The following is a 14,385-nucleotide window of genomic DNA, read 5'->3' as shown; positions in this document are numbered from 1 at the left end:
CGCTTACACAAACTGCTTACGTTGCTGAGAACATGTATGAAGAAATGTAGAGTCTCATCGTTTCATATCGTTCCGTTGCTGTCAGATTAGCAAGAAAAGAAATATGTCTACAAACTTAAACTGTCGGGCCACGTATTAGCGGACGGCTGCAACTGTAAAGTTTGCGTGAAGCTTCATCTCGGCCTTAATCAACGCCAAACTGCCGCTGCCAGGTGTAGAGAAAGGGATGTCCGACGTTCCTGAAGAATAGTTCGACGAACTTGCTCTTACCGACGAAGTCGATACACCGACGACGAGTCTAACTTCCGAGCCAACTCCGCGCCTTTCCTGATCTACTTCCGCCGTCGACTTGCAGGCGCTTTTATTAATTTTCTTGTAGACTTACTTTAATTGCGTTAAGGTAGTTAGCGTAAAATAGCGGAACGAACGGCGAATAAGAGCTTATATCCCACTTACTTATGAGCGTAACTCGATAAAAAGTATTTTTAAGTACTACGCTCAGTCATCCGACGAGAGATAATAGCGATACGCATCGCGGACAGAACCGAGTAGATATAAAGCTTTTTAAGCTCTAATTTAAACTGTAATATCGTATATATATGTAGAGGAAGTTAGAATTCTTATAATTACATGTGCGGTGGAAGGTGTATGGTACTTTTCGTGAACTAACTTCACAGTAAATGTATCAGAATCGAATTTTCGTCGTTTAATTTCAAGTTCGGGATTCCACGTAAATAGTATTTTGATCATATATGAGATTGCCAGAGGTACTTGATGTTAAAAGTTTCACCCAAGCGTGAAAAAGGTCGGCAGACAAATTTTCAGTAAACCACTCTTCAGCAGTCTCTTTTTCGAAGACCTGCACAAAGGACGAAACTGACCAGCTTTAAAACCCGCTTTAGACGACCTATATAATTCGCATCGATTTTGCACAGGATAGAAATCCTATTTGTAATTCTCTATTTCTAATTCTTTGTCGTGTATTTCAAAATATGCAGGTATTTTTATATATATTTTAGATATACTTAAATTCGTAATGTCAAATTTTATCCAACTTTGGTTATTTTTAACTATTTCTATAAATCTCATTGCTCTAATTCAATATGTTATTAATTTCACAGAACCAACGGAATTTTAAACAATTAACTCAAAAAATGTTAAATTTAATTTATAAATTTAATTTATTACTTACAAAGTAATGTACATCAACATGAACGCCACTTACTTTGAAACGATTCAATCAAAAACGTTGGATAAAGATATTTTTTTAACTACATATTGTAAAATAATAAATTTTACACATATAGAAGTTAGTAAAGATAACATGTTGATTAATTTTTTTAATAACGAATTTATTTAAATGATTCTTTAATATTTAATAGTGTCCTGATTTCTGACACACAAATTCTAGATCGTCTAAAGCGAACCTAAGAAACTGTTTTACAAATATTTTGTGATACAGGTTTTCGATAGTTACATTGTATTTTGTCGAACAGAAATACGTGATTGGGCCGTTCGATCGCAAAACGTACACGTACGACCGTTACATGCCGCTCATTTTCATCGGTGGCGTACCACGATCGGGTACAACCCTAATGCGTGCCATGCTGGATGCACACCCTGACGTGAGGTAAGTGTCACAAGTCACCATTTAGAGTGATGTAACGGCCGGAACAAATAAAAGTTAATTAAATTCGATTGGAGTGAACAAGCGTGAAAAGTACACGGAGAGAGGGTAATTGTATTACACGGGGCAAATTTTGTAGTAAAATTCGCTATGTACGATAGTACTCCGGTACCATAAAAAGAAATTTCAGAGAATTATGTCAAGTAGTGTAAATACTACGGTAATTTGATGAAGATCATAGTAAAAATTCTCATAATTTCTTCCTCGATCCGCGCTTACTATTTACCATCGTACTCGTAATTTTTATTGTAAAATTTTATCCGTAAATGTCATCAGTTTGTTTGGATTCCGATTTATTTTTCTGTAACTGATATATCTGTCTCCAGCATTCAGAATATTTAGAAATGTGTGTCTTTTAACAAAAGAGAGTGAAGGTATTAATATTTATATATGAAAAAAAAAGGATTTTTTCTTAAGGGATTTGGTATTCGCCGGTCCAATGGATTCGGATATTTTTTTTACTTACACAATTACCTTCCAATTCTACAGACAGCATTGAACATTGTTTATAACAAACATTTTACACAATCTTACATCATTTTAAGTTACATAATCTTATTTCTCGGACTTTCAGAATGAAAAAGAAAAAGAATCGTTTAATTTACTTTAAGTAAAGATGCATTAAAGTTTTATCGGATATACTGAACCCGCGAATGTATCAGTTAAGGAAATTCCGAGGCGAATACCAATAAGGATTAAAATGGGGATCACATTTGATCGATTATATTTTCACGGGTTTTGTTCTGTCAAGGTGCGGGCAAGAGACCAGAGTTATACCGCGGATTCTCCAGATGAAGATGCACTGGTCCAAGTCCGAGAAGGAAAACGTACGGCTCACCGAAGCGGGGATATCGAAAGAGGTAAGCCTGCATTCTGAAAAAGCGCGGAAAAGGATATATATTTCAGTACCGGGACAGATCTGAATAATTTAAGTATCGTCCAACGAAAAAATTCGCCGTAGGAAGTTTTCAGCGTTTTTCCTATTTTATCGGTAGGGTGGTGCACCCCTCGTGCGCTCTTAGAAAACGCGAGGAACACTCCGTAAAACTTTTCGCTGTAACGCAGCATATTTATTCAGACGCTTGCGTCCCCCCTTCCCTCTTCCGGTATTTAAATTCGCATCCCTCTGTCCCAAAATTAGACGAAGATTTAAAAGAATTTGCGTGCATAGTTTGAATAATTATATCACCGCTAACGTGAAATTATAAAGTTTGCTCTACGTGTGAATCGTAAGCTGGTCTCGTGTTAGTTTAACAGCCGCCGTAAGAGGCCGACGACGATAACTTCTCCATAATCTCTAACCTCTCATGAATAATTGAAATTAAAATTCACACGTACGCGAAACTTGGGAGGATGGAGGGAGAATACATTTTAGAGGTGCGTTTTATGAGACGGATTCGCGAGAACGGTGGAAGGAGGTTCTTTCGGCGCTTGAAATATCGAGAGTATGCTATTTTTCTTCAGGTGATAGACAGCGCGATAGCGGCGTTCTGCCTGGAAATAATAGCGCGACACGCCGAGCCCGCGCCGAGGTTGTGCAACAAGGATCCACTCACCCTGAAGATGGGCTCGTACATCCTCGAGCTATTCCCGAACGCAAAATTTATATTCATGGTGCGCGACGGACGCGCGACGGTGCATTCCATCATATCCAGGAAGGTAAAAAAAGCTCCGCGTAAAGTTACGTTCTTCTCAACTCCCTTTTTTTTTTTTGAAAATATATTTGATTGTTCGCGACAGTTACGTCATTCCTCTGTCGAATCACGCTTTAAATAAAATTACGTGCTTTTGTTTTTTTAATTGAAAAAACCTTTTTGCTATTAACTGTTTTCGACGATTTTTCTCATTTTCAATATTACGGAAAGATAAAAAAGCATTGCATAACGGTATTCTCTTTTTTTTCCAAAAATATATTTGGTTGTTCGCGACAGTTATGTCATACCTCGAATCGTTTTAAGTAAAATTACGGATTATGATTACGGTCCATTTAACGCTACAATGCTTTGAGTTTGCGCATTTAACTAACAGAACAAAGAATTTTACTAATTAACTAATCATAAAATGTTCCGAAGCATTTGTAGGATCAACTATAGATTTTTTTTTTTTTTTTTTTTTTTTTTATATAAATTAAAAACGCTATTAATCGCTTTTTATGATTTCTCTAATTTTTAATGCTAGACGTTTTTATAGAGGCATATGCATTCCATATATTTCTTTGTTTTTTCTTTCTTAAGGATGTATGTGTCACGTCTCAAAACATTACCAAAAATATAACAATTTCATAGATTATCCAATTATTACATATTTAAATGTCTGAGTAATATTAACAGCACAATTTTCTTATATTGGTTTAAAAGTAGTATTTATTTGAAAATTTAATGAGGAAGTAGCATTACAAAATAAATATTAATAAAAGTCTAATAAATATACGTGCCAAAGTTTATTCGAATCACCTAACTCGTTTAAACGAGTAAATAAATAAAATTATTAAAATAAATAAAATTATTTATTTAAAACTGCAATAAATTTTGATTATATTTGTTATACATGAACAAATTTTATTTTATTCTTCGCAATTGATTTCAGGGCCAAAACTCGGGCATTCATGACCAAATTTTTTTGTTTAGATGAAGAATTGATTAAGAAAAAAAGGATAAACCTAGAAGCTTTCAGTTTTGAAATTTCAATAGCTTTTAACCAGCATTGTATAATCAAAATATCCTTGAATACAGAATTGTACCGTAAATTTCAAGACTACAGATTATTGTTTTGATATTGTTTACATTATGTTACATAAGTCTTTTTCGTATTGATAATACAAGCAATGTAAATCAATATAAATTAAATAACCCAATATTAAAAAAACAATTAGTTATAAGATATTATTAATATATCTGGCTCTTAATATTGATTAAAAAATATATTATAATCAAAAATAGGAAATGGAATATAATTTTTATTTTTTATAAAATTTAAATTCTTTATGACTCATTTATTATTATTTACATAAATAACACGTAAAACCTGGTTTATATAGTTTATATTGCACATACGTAATATAATCCTGATAGAATGCAAAGTTTCGATAATGTGTGTAAAGTAATACAATACTATTCTCCAAGTGACGTCTCTCTTCAGGTCACTATAACGGGATTCGACTTATCGTCCTACCGACAGTCTCTCATCAGGTGGAATCACGCAATATCCGTAATGTATGGTCAGTGCAAGGAGTTGGGACCTGAGAGATGTCTGATGGTCCCTTACGAGCAGCTGGTGCTGCACCCGCGCCAATGGATGAAGAAGATATTAAACTATCTGGATGTACCGTGGAACGAGTCCGTCATGCATCACGAGGAATTCATTAACAAACCTGGCGGAGTGCCTCTGAGCAAGTAAGAGAGAAGAACGGAGGAAGCGGTGCATTTAGATCTAACAGTATCCCGGAATTCGAGCGAGACGCGAGCAGACACGTTAAAGTTAACGCGCTACGATAGAATAATGTTATTAATCCTGGAACAACCGACGTAATAATGTAATAATGTAACGCTTCTCACGTTAATAATGCGAAAACGATGTGGCAGTGTAATAAGATAATCCTCCGTGTTATTAATGCCAGAATAATGTAGTGATATAATTTAATTTTTCGCACCATCGTCAGCATTAATGTTTATACCGCGGTAGAATGACGTTTTGATACATACATATTAGAAAATAATAGATGCGTATACAGAATGACGTTCCGTATTATTAATATGAAAATCATGTTCGACGGTAGGGTCGAGAGGTCGTCGGACCAAATCATAAAGCCCGTGAATCTGGCGGCGCTGACCAAGTGGGTCGGCAACATTCCCGAGGACGTGGTGAGGGAGATGGCAGACATCGCGCCGATGCTCTCCGTGCTCGGCTACGATCCTTACGCGAATCCACCCGTTTATGGCGCACCGGACAGTTTAGTTAGCGACAACACCAGACGGTACGTGCCCATTTGTTACGCTGCATGGCTGTTACAGTTGTTACATACAATATTCCTCACGAGCGATGTATATTCAAACGGCGTACGGTGAACCGGAATTAAACCGAAATAGGATGAAATTATTTTAGCATACCGCAGAGGTACAAAATATACAAGATAGATATCATAGTCTAACCTTCAATTTAGTCAAGAATTTTTAAACAAAAGGTTTCAGTAACTATGGACCAGTCTTATCATTTCTGATTAAATAAAAAATTACTAACTGTGAAGTTGAACTGATCATATTATTTTGAGTATCTGATTCATTAATTTATTAATGTAAATATAACACTTTTAATTAATATTATAAACAATAATTAAGAATTAAATTATAGATGATCAGTTTCAAGTTTTGCAATTGGTAATTCTTAAATTTAATCAGTGAATTTTTTAAATTACTCAAATGGGGAGATCAATTTTATTGAAATTTTAGAAAACTCATTGTTTTTTTTTCAATATTTACAAAAATATATTTCATAATTATTCGTCTAGATAATATTCTAAAGTAATTTTTTAATATAATGCTAAAATATTTAATTTTAATTTTAGAAGCATTAGCACCAATGTTAGCAGGCTTACAAAGCGTAGTCGACAAGTATCAAATAATCTAATGTGTAGGAATAAGCTCTATGGAAATGTACACCGGAAGTCATCCAAAGCAGAAAGGCACGGATTATAAATAAATAAATAAAATAATATAATACTAAAGTATTTTTTACAAGGGCGAAAGCAACATCTGACGGAAACGTTACAAAGTTCTGCAAAGTTATGCGGTTTCTAGAGAAATAAAAGGGAGAAATTGAAGTCTAAACGAAGTTACAGAAGCATCAGAACCGTTCGATTCATGTGTATTCAATTTCTGCCTTTCAGGGTGCTGGCCGGCGAAAAACTTTGGGAGGAGAAAGCGCGGGCGTACCATCTATCGCACAGGCCTATTGAGAGCAGCAATGAGGAAGCTGCTTCCAGCACGGCTCCAGTCGCGTGACCCCGCGTGATTCTCGTAGGCGCGAGCGACACGTAACCGATTACCAAATCCCATCAATTTAGGATTCTCGTGTATGCGGAATCTACCACCCCTCCTTGTACTTTCAAAGTAAACTCGGTCTCACACGACAGCGCAAGTCGCGTCGTGAATTAATCGCCCTTGTCGTATTTTCTCAGTCTTCTCCGTTAATCGCATCCCGACGACGATAATCGATCATTCCTCGCGACGCTTATTTATTCGCATCAGGATCGCGTTTCATGAAGCGAGACGACGTAATATACTAGGCCGTGACTGGAAAATAGGATGCCCCAGAAATAAGCGGCCAAACTTCGAGAGACGTGCTATCCCGGCATTATTTGACAGTCCACGAGGTATTGATGTTAGGCGTCCCTTCTACGACGTACGTCCCTTCAGAATGAAAAGAACAAGGGTCATTCTAAGATTAAATTTCTATGAACTTTGTCGACGTTCTCGTAATATTCTACTGCGGACGAAAACTGTGAGAGCAAAGTATCTATGTATAACTCAGAGGGAGAAAAACAGCGTTTCTGGACGTATAACCAGCTGGCTTTTTCTCTCTCAACACGAGTTAAATAAATTCCTAAGTTTAGTTGTTTATTTCTGGAACGACCTGTATATTACCGCGATAATTATATAATAGTCATAATAATATTTTTTATAGTAAAAATATCAACTTAAAAGGTTTGGTGCAAGAGCGAAGCAAGTTTATAATTTATAAGGTTTCCGTTTTGTACGTTTTATATTTAAAATGAATTCACAAATTATTAAAGAATAATTGTTGGATTAATATTTCTATTCATCAATTCTCTTTATAATGCTGTTTACAAATTTATTAGGTATAAATTGAAAAGTAAGAAATTCTAAATATCTGCTTATTAATTGAATTGTCATTGAATGACATTCTTTTATCCATAGACATCGTCTAACATTACAAATGTCGTAATGTTATGAGATAGATTCCAAATTGATGGTACTATCATTGCTACTGTCTATGATCACCGAGAACAATAAGCGTGAGATGCGTCGCGCTAGCGATAAAACAACTTCGAACGTTATGTATTATAGAGGATCGGACCCTACAATAGAGGTTTTCGTTTCAACAATGAATTCGATAGATGATGCACTAGAAAAGTACGAAAAATAAACCTATTCCAATTGTCGCGTTTTCACGTCAATTGTTGTATTATGTAGATAAATGTGGGAATTTATGTATGCTCGTAGAAAACTATGTTTCGCGAAAATCGGGTTCGGCCTTCTTTTTATTAAATGACATCGACCATAACGGCCAGTGATTTTAAAGAGAAGCGTTTAGAGTATTTAGCGAAAGAAGAATTTCAGATGTGCAACGGACAAGGGAATGAAAACTTCCCTCTTTTCTTCCCTCTACGAATAAAGTTTCTGGTTGGTCGGTCTAGGAAGATATAATCCAGCGCAAGGTTGTAGAACCATTCAACGTTAAATACGGTTGCCTCAATATACGGGGTAAAATATGCAAAAACGAGTTAACCTACCAAATAATTTTGAATAAATTAAGTCTAAAACTCCGACTTTTATATTGCTAACACAGCAACGCGCTGAGTTTATAATATGAGTTTATAATAACATAACTTTCATTCTTTTTTTTTTTTTTTTTTTAATGTTCTGGGTGAACTCATTCATGCATAACACCGTCTAATTAACATATATATGTCTACAAAATTCGCGAACTGGCGTTTTTATCATCTATACCTCCACCGTATCTTGTTTTCACAATTTATTATAACAAATTCGCGTTAAATAAAATTTTTCACGTTCGCCATATTTTGTAGATAGCATAGTTCATCCGTGGCGTTTTTAAGTAGACCACTTTCGGTCGATATCTATTAAAAAAATAATAAATTGTGAATATATTTCTGATATATAATATTAGAAGTTAATATTAAATCGGTACTAAAGCTTTGTCATCAAATAAAGTTTAAAACTTCAGTTAATTTTGTTATTCTTAATCAAAAATTGTTTCATATAATTAAAAAATCTTTTTTGCAAATTTTCTCTTTTAAATAATTCAAATATTCTTCAATCTTTAATTAAAGAAAAGTTTAATGAAAAGATGACGAAGTTTTCGAACCAATCTAATATTTATGTAAGTGTAAATAATATCCGTGAACTCAATCATGATTTGGTTACAGCACATTTTTGTTGTTCATGGATCCTGACAATTATATTATCTTCTTAGAAAAGAAATAACCACTATGACTGCAAACGGCAGTGGGCATGTCGAAAGGCAAGCTTGTCGAAATCTATCTGTCGAATTATGGAATTAAATTATTTTAATATTACACTGCTCTATTATAATCCAATCCACGTTCCTCATCTTTAATAGCAAAAAAAGAGCCTATAATTTATCTGCACATCACATATTTGATCAAAAAGTTTGTTAATATAAATAAAATATTTTTTTTAATCATTATTTAGATTATTAAATTATATATTTGGAAAATTTTAGTTTCTTAAAAATTAATGTTAAAGCTAGTGAACAGAATCTTGTAAAGAATGAAATATTTTATAACATGAAAATATTTTAATGATGTACAGATCTTTTTAAAAATTAATAACATTGTCTTGTTACATTAATATCTAAACATGACTGTACATACGTTATTTAAATATTGTATAAATTGACTTGAGTGCGAAAACAACATACAAAAATATATATATCCAATTATTTTATGTTACATATTATTTTATTTACATAACGTATTTTTTTATAGAAATTTAATAACTACATTCACATAGTTACATACAGTTGCTACGATGGCTTTCGATATTTTGCCTGCACCCACACTCTATACATTTTCAACTGTTTACCTCTGTTAACTTGTAGCCTTCTGTCCACAAAGTTTTGTTCTTCAATGAAACCATTACCAGTAAATAATTCTCTAATGTCCTCTAAAATAATCGATATTTTAATAAATATTGAATACTTTTGTAAAGATTTTAGGTAAACATTACAAGCTTCAAGTTTTAACTAATGATTCAATAGACATGATTCAAAATTATAAATTGGAAATAGTAATATATAAGAAGGAAATTTTTGCAATTTAAATTTTTAGTAATAAGAGTATTATTTTGTTTATTCTTATTACATTTAGGTTGCAATATTTTCCTATAATTCTACAACATTAAAATCATATTTCATAAAACACGCACCTTGCGAAAAGAAGTACACTCTGGTGCCATCTCCACGCACATAGAAATTCTTGCCGATACATTTATCCTTCTTAAATCTCAATTGTGCTAAATCATATCTGCCATAATCACGAAACAAAATTATTCCACCTGATTTTAGATACCTGTGCATTTGCTGTATAACATGTTGCATCCTACAGAATAATATGAAAAAATATATCAATAAGTTTCTTTTCTCTCAAATAACTTTTTGATTTGTTCTATTTTTATTTTTCACAAATATAGTATTTATATAATTTTTGAAGCATTTTATATTTTTGTAAAATTTATATTCACCAAAATTTATTTAGATAATATTTATACAGAATAGTTTTTAAGTGTTCTAAAAATTTTAAGGGATAATTTCTCACATTAATTTAAGACGAAAACTTTATATGGTCATATATCCAAAATGACTTGCTTCCTTTGCAAATAATTTCGAATTTATGAATATTCCTTCCTGTTAACTGAGAAATGTTAATAAATTTTACAAATTTTGATCAACTTTCGTATGAATAATCCTCGTAAAGCCGTATATAATTTCCACTTTTGTATTTTTTTAATTGCGATGTTAGGTTATTTTACATGACGAATTAATTTGGGATCTAGAGAAATCTATGTAAAATCAAATAATTTTCATATATACATTCAAAAACAGAATTTTAAAAAAATTAACATTCTTTGATGAAGACAAGTGTCAATTCCTACCGTTTGGTAACTGACGTATATTAATTTCAAGTTAAGTATTTCAAGTACCAGTTGAAGTTAAAGAATTAATTTTCTCAAAAATTATCAATTTTCGAACCTAATATATACATTACTGTTTCTTCTTTTTCAAATATCAATTTCTCAAGATTTGAAAACGATCGTCATAAAACTCATGATTTTCTCTCATGAAAATAGATGTACAACCTACGGCTTTATAAAAATTATTTTTAGTGCTCCGAAATAACCATGCAAAAATTGATCAAAATCCATGAAATGTAGCTTTGAACAAACCTTCTGTTGTTAGTTTCAAAGATATAGTGTTAAAATTAAAAAAAAATTTTTTTCTCAAAACTCGTTTATTCTATCAAAAATAAAAAACTTTTTTACTTGTTAAAAAATTTCAAATTTAAAAAAATCAATAGCGTACCAGTTTTTTAATTTTTGTAAAAAAAAGTACTTATTTATTCTTGGATTCATTTTTGATTCCATGTATAGCCCCAAAAATCTTTATGTCCTTGAAAAATAAAGTTTCATCAAAATAATCCAAATAATTTTTGTAGAAAAGACAATTTTTTTCAATTTTGACATCCCATATTTTTGAAACTAAGGCATTTCGAATATAAGATTAGACGTTTTGATCTTGAATTAATGTGAAAAGTCAGTCCTTAAAATCTTTTAAAATATATAAGGACCACATTGTATATATTACGAGGTATAATAAAAAGTATTAATAATATGAAACATACTTATCGGGATGAATGGCAGATAATACGAATATGAGAACGATAATGTCAAGACTTTCAGGCTCGAAAGGAGTCGTCCACGTTTCCTGAGTTACATCTAGAACAAATGCTTTACATCTAAAACAGAATAATACGTTTATAAATTAGAAAACATGTTAAACAATTCACTCTACGCTATATTAGACGATGTTAAAATTTAGGGCAATTTTTAGGACAATTTACCTATTTATATCATAAGCAGGATTTTGTTTCAATATATCAATGGCTGTCATTGAAAAATCACAGCAATATACAAATAGCTTTGGGTCTGTATTGTACATTAGTATAGGAAATACAGTGTTTCCTACGCCACATCCTATTTCTAGTATTCTACAACTGTCTTTACATGGTAAATCAAGAATTTTTATGTGTTTGTCTCCATAGTTTTTATCATTGTCTGTAAACGCAGCTCTCATGGGTCTTTCCGTATTCTGTTTAACAGTATTGGGCGCTAGTTCCGGGAATTCAATTAATAACCAATGTCTATCCTTAAAAAATCTAAAATGATAAATGTATTAATTAATAATACTATTCAGTAAGCACTCATTGTGCTAATTTATCAAATAAGTAACATTTGATTTTATCTAATATTATAAATAGGTAATAGAAAGAACATTTTTATAAAGTCATACATACCTGTTATTGTGTATTCCATAAAACTTGTCCCAATATTTGTCAGCTTCTGCCTCATATTTAAAGAGTTTCTCAGATGACATTGTAACAATGGAATTCTCGTTCACTTTCTGTTGCACCAACTTCTCTTGTTCCTCATCCCATGTGACATTATCCCTTTCAGCAAAAATATTCAATGACTAAGCCAAATATTAACACTAATGGATATATATTAAAAAATAAACCCAAGATTTATCACATTTTTTATCTCAGTACCAAATGAAACAGAAAGTATTAGCAATTATGTAAACAGTACACATAAAATTATGCAACAAATAAAAATATTTTAATTTTACTTTGATAGTTTTTATTCGATGACAAAATATATTTTAATTGTCGAGTGAAATGTGAAATAAAAAGTAAGAAATAAGAAACGTAACATTTATCATATTTATCACATTTGCTTGTTATAACTGCATTTCGAACAAAATAGTTACACGCTTCTTAGGGAAACAAGGACAATAAAAATAAAGCACAAAATAATTCGTAAAACAAATTTATTGCCCATGAAATCATATGAAATAGCATCGTGAAAGTGGAGTCGACTCCAAAGCGTCGTAATTTCTAGGTTAGGATACGCCCCTCATACATCTAACGCACATAAATCCAACAGTAATTGTCAATTTTTACAAATTATAAAAAAATAATAGATATTCAAGTATCTAAAAAAAGGACAAACACCAAACGTCGCGGTTAATGCATGTATCTCTCTTTTTGACTCCGCAGCTTATTTTAGGTTAGGTCGGATCGCTAGACCGTGACAGGTCACATGCGGTCGCGTACGCGCGCCTGGAACCACGTGTGACGTACCACGCATTGTGCTGGAAGACATCTCCATCGTGCGGCAAATTCCGCGTTCCGAACCGCGGTCTCCCCGTTTCCCGGTCGTCGTCATCGCCAACCGCGGTTGTCGCCGTTAACTCGGCCATGTTTGGGGACACGCCACGGCCACCGGTGAAATGGCGCGCGCGATTCCTCACCACGCGCGCCCCACGTTGTTTCGGCACGAACTTCGTTCTGCGATTCTGGACCTCGCCGGTGGAGCAAGAGGACGGTCGTTCATCGTGAACAAGAAAAGATCACCCTCGCGTTCGGACCGACGCTACACATACCGACCGCGTCGATACAATAGATATCCGTTATCTTTTCTTCCTTCTTTTTCCGTGGAGAAACGATTTAATCAACCTTTCGATTTAATTCGATGTAAAAGCCGAACTTGGAGAAGAGATACGAGAACACAAAATAGTTATGTTTTATGATAATAAAATTTTTATATCAAGACTTTATACATCAAAGTTACGTCATGGACTGGGACTATGATATCGCTCTTCGAATCTCGTTCATGCTTTTGTAAGCCACGAGTTTTTCGGCCATTTTGTAAAGAGCCGGTTTCAGCATCTTCGATTAAGGCTCGTTTCTATCAACGTAGATTAACTTTAATCTCGGTTTAACTTATTCTTTATCTTTTTTTCATTCTTAGAACTAGAATAAGATAATAAGTAAGTCAAACCGAGATTAATGGTAATCTATATTGGTAGAAACGGGCCTAACTTGATCAACCGATTAAACTTAAGCCAACAGTCACGCTTAGAATTGGTCGAATTATTAATTTATTTTCTTTATTCATTTTCTACAAATATATATCTAATTTATTTATATAAAATATAATAGATAACTAGAATAATTAAAAAATTAGATTAAAAGTTAGCAATTCTGCAGTTGCAAGTAATCTAAAATTTTAATTAGCCGATTAAGTTAATCAAAGTTGATAAAACTGACCCTTAAACTCGCTCATTTATTAACCACATTATCTCTTAGCGTTTGTACACGTTTGGCTCTCAAATCGTTGAATTGCTCATTTTCATTTTTCGAAGAATTTGCTAACGTATATATTTGCACGTTCTTCGGTTTCAAGTGTCAAATAAAAAGTGTCATTCTTTTCATATTATATTTTATTTTACCGAGGTTTCATGTTACATTCTAGCAATTTATGTTGCGTTTCGTACCTCGACCTATTTTATAATTCAACTTTTCTGCGTCAATGAATATTATTTATAGTAATATATATTTATTTGATAATTGAAGTTTAAGAAACGCGTATCAAATTATAAACGTTAATTTTTAAAAATTTTTTTTTAATATTTATTAAACGTATCCTAAACCTAACTGTACTAATTGGGATTAAATTAGAGTAATTTAGGATTAAAGAAAAATACGCGCACTTTTTTAAATATTCAGCGGAGATGTAATAATCATAGGAAAGCTAATGCAGTTAACTTTGTTTTTTCTGTCTCAAAATAATGCCGGATGT

At 32.8% G+C, this 14,385-nt stretch overlaps 2 protein-coding genes across 7 annotated transcripts in view; one reads left to right on the top strand and one right to left on the bottom strand.

Annotated features, from left to right (window-relative positions):
* The window catches only part of LOC105838794 (protein-tyrosine sulfotransferase), a 114,196-nt gene extending 105,173 nt beyond the window's left edge, over positions 1 to 9,023 (top strand). For all 6 annotated transcript variants that reach the window (XM_012684601.3, XM_012684603.3, XM_036294086.1 and 3 more), the window contains 6 exons: positions 1,497 to 1,630; positions 2,439 to 2,547; positions 3,152 to 3,346; positions 4,826 to 5,079; positions 5,463 to 5,660; positions 6,570 to 9,023. In XM_012684601.3, coding sequence (XP_012540055.1) covers positions 1,497 to 1,630; positions 2,439 to 2,547; positions 3,152 to 3,346; positions 4,826 to 5,079; positions 5,463 to 5,660; positions 6,570 to 6,684 — 1,005 coding nt within the window. In that variant the 3' untranslated portion in view covers positions 6,685 to 9,023. The remainder of the gene's footprint in view (positions 1 to 1,496; positions 1,631 to 2,438; positions 2,548 to 3,151; positions 3,347 to 4,825; positions 5,080 to 5,462; positions 5,661 to 6,569) is intronic.
* Positions 9,024 to 9,396: 373 nt separating this feature from the next.
* On the bottom strand, positions 9,397 to 13,003 carry LOC105838793 (tRNA N(3)-methylcytidine methyltransferase METTL2). Its single transcript, XM_012684600.3, has 6 exons — positions 12,885 to 13,003; positions 12,039 to 12,191; positions 11,586 to 11,900; positions 11,367 to 11,480; positions 9,895 to 10,067; positions 9,397 to 9,633 (listed from the first exon to the last, which is right to left on the bottom strand). Exons 1-6 carry the CDS (start codon positions 13,001 to 13,003, stop codon positions 9,494 to 9,496), a joined length of 1,014 nt encoding a protein of 337 aa, XP_012540054.1. The 3' UTR covers positions 9,397 to 9,493.
* Positions 13,004 to 14,385: the final 1,382 nt, after the last annotated feature.

Source organism: Monomorium pharaonis, chromosome 11 (assembly GCF_013373865.1).
Source record: "Monomorium pharaonis isolate MP-MQ-018 chromosome 11, ASM1337386v2, whole genome shotgun sequence".
NCBI classification, from domain to species: Eukaryota; Metazoa; Arthropoda; class Insecta; order Hymenoptera; family Formicidae; genus Monomorium; species Monomorium pharaonis.
The sequence above is the reverse complement of the archived record's forward strand: the minus strand, read 5'-3'. Positions and strand labels throughout refer to the sequence as shown.

Bases quoted from the DNA above. Each gene is read 5' to 3' on its own strand.
- LOC105838793 (XM_012684600.3), bottom strand. From the start codon at position 13,003: ATGGCCGAGTTAACGGCGACAACCGCGGTTGGCGATGACGACGACCGG. The intron at 11,901-12,038 runs GTATGTATGACT...TTATCATTTTAG, and splicing joins TATGGAATACACAATAACAG to ATTTTTTAAGGATAGACATT. The intron at 10,068-11,366 runs GTATGTTTCATA...ATTATTCTGTAG, and splicing joins TCTGCCATTCATCCCGATAA to GATGCAACATGTTATACAGC.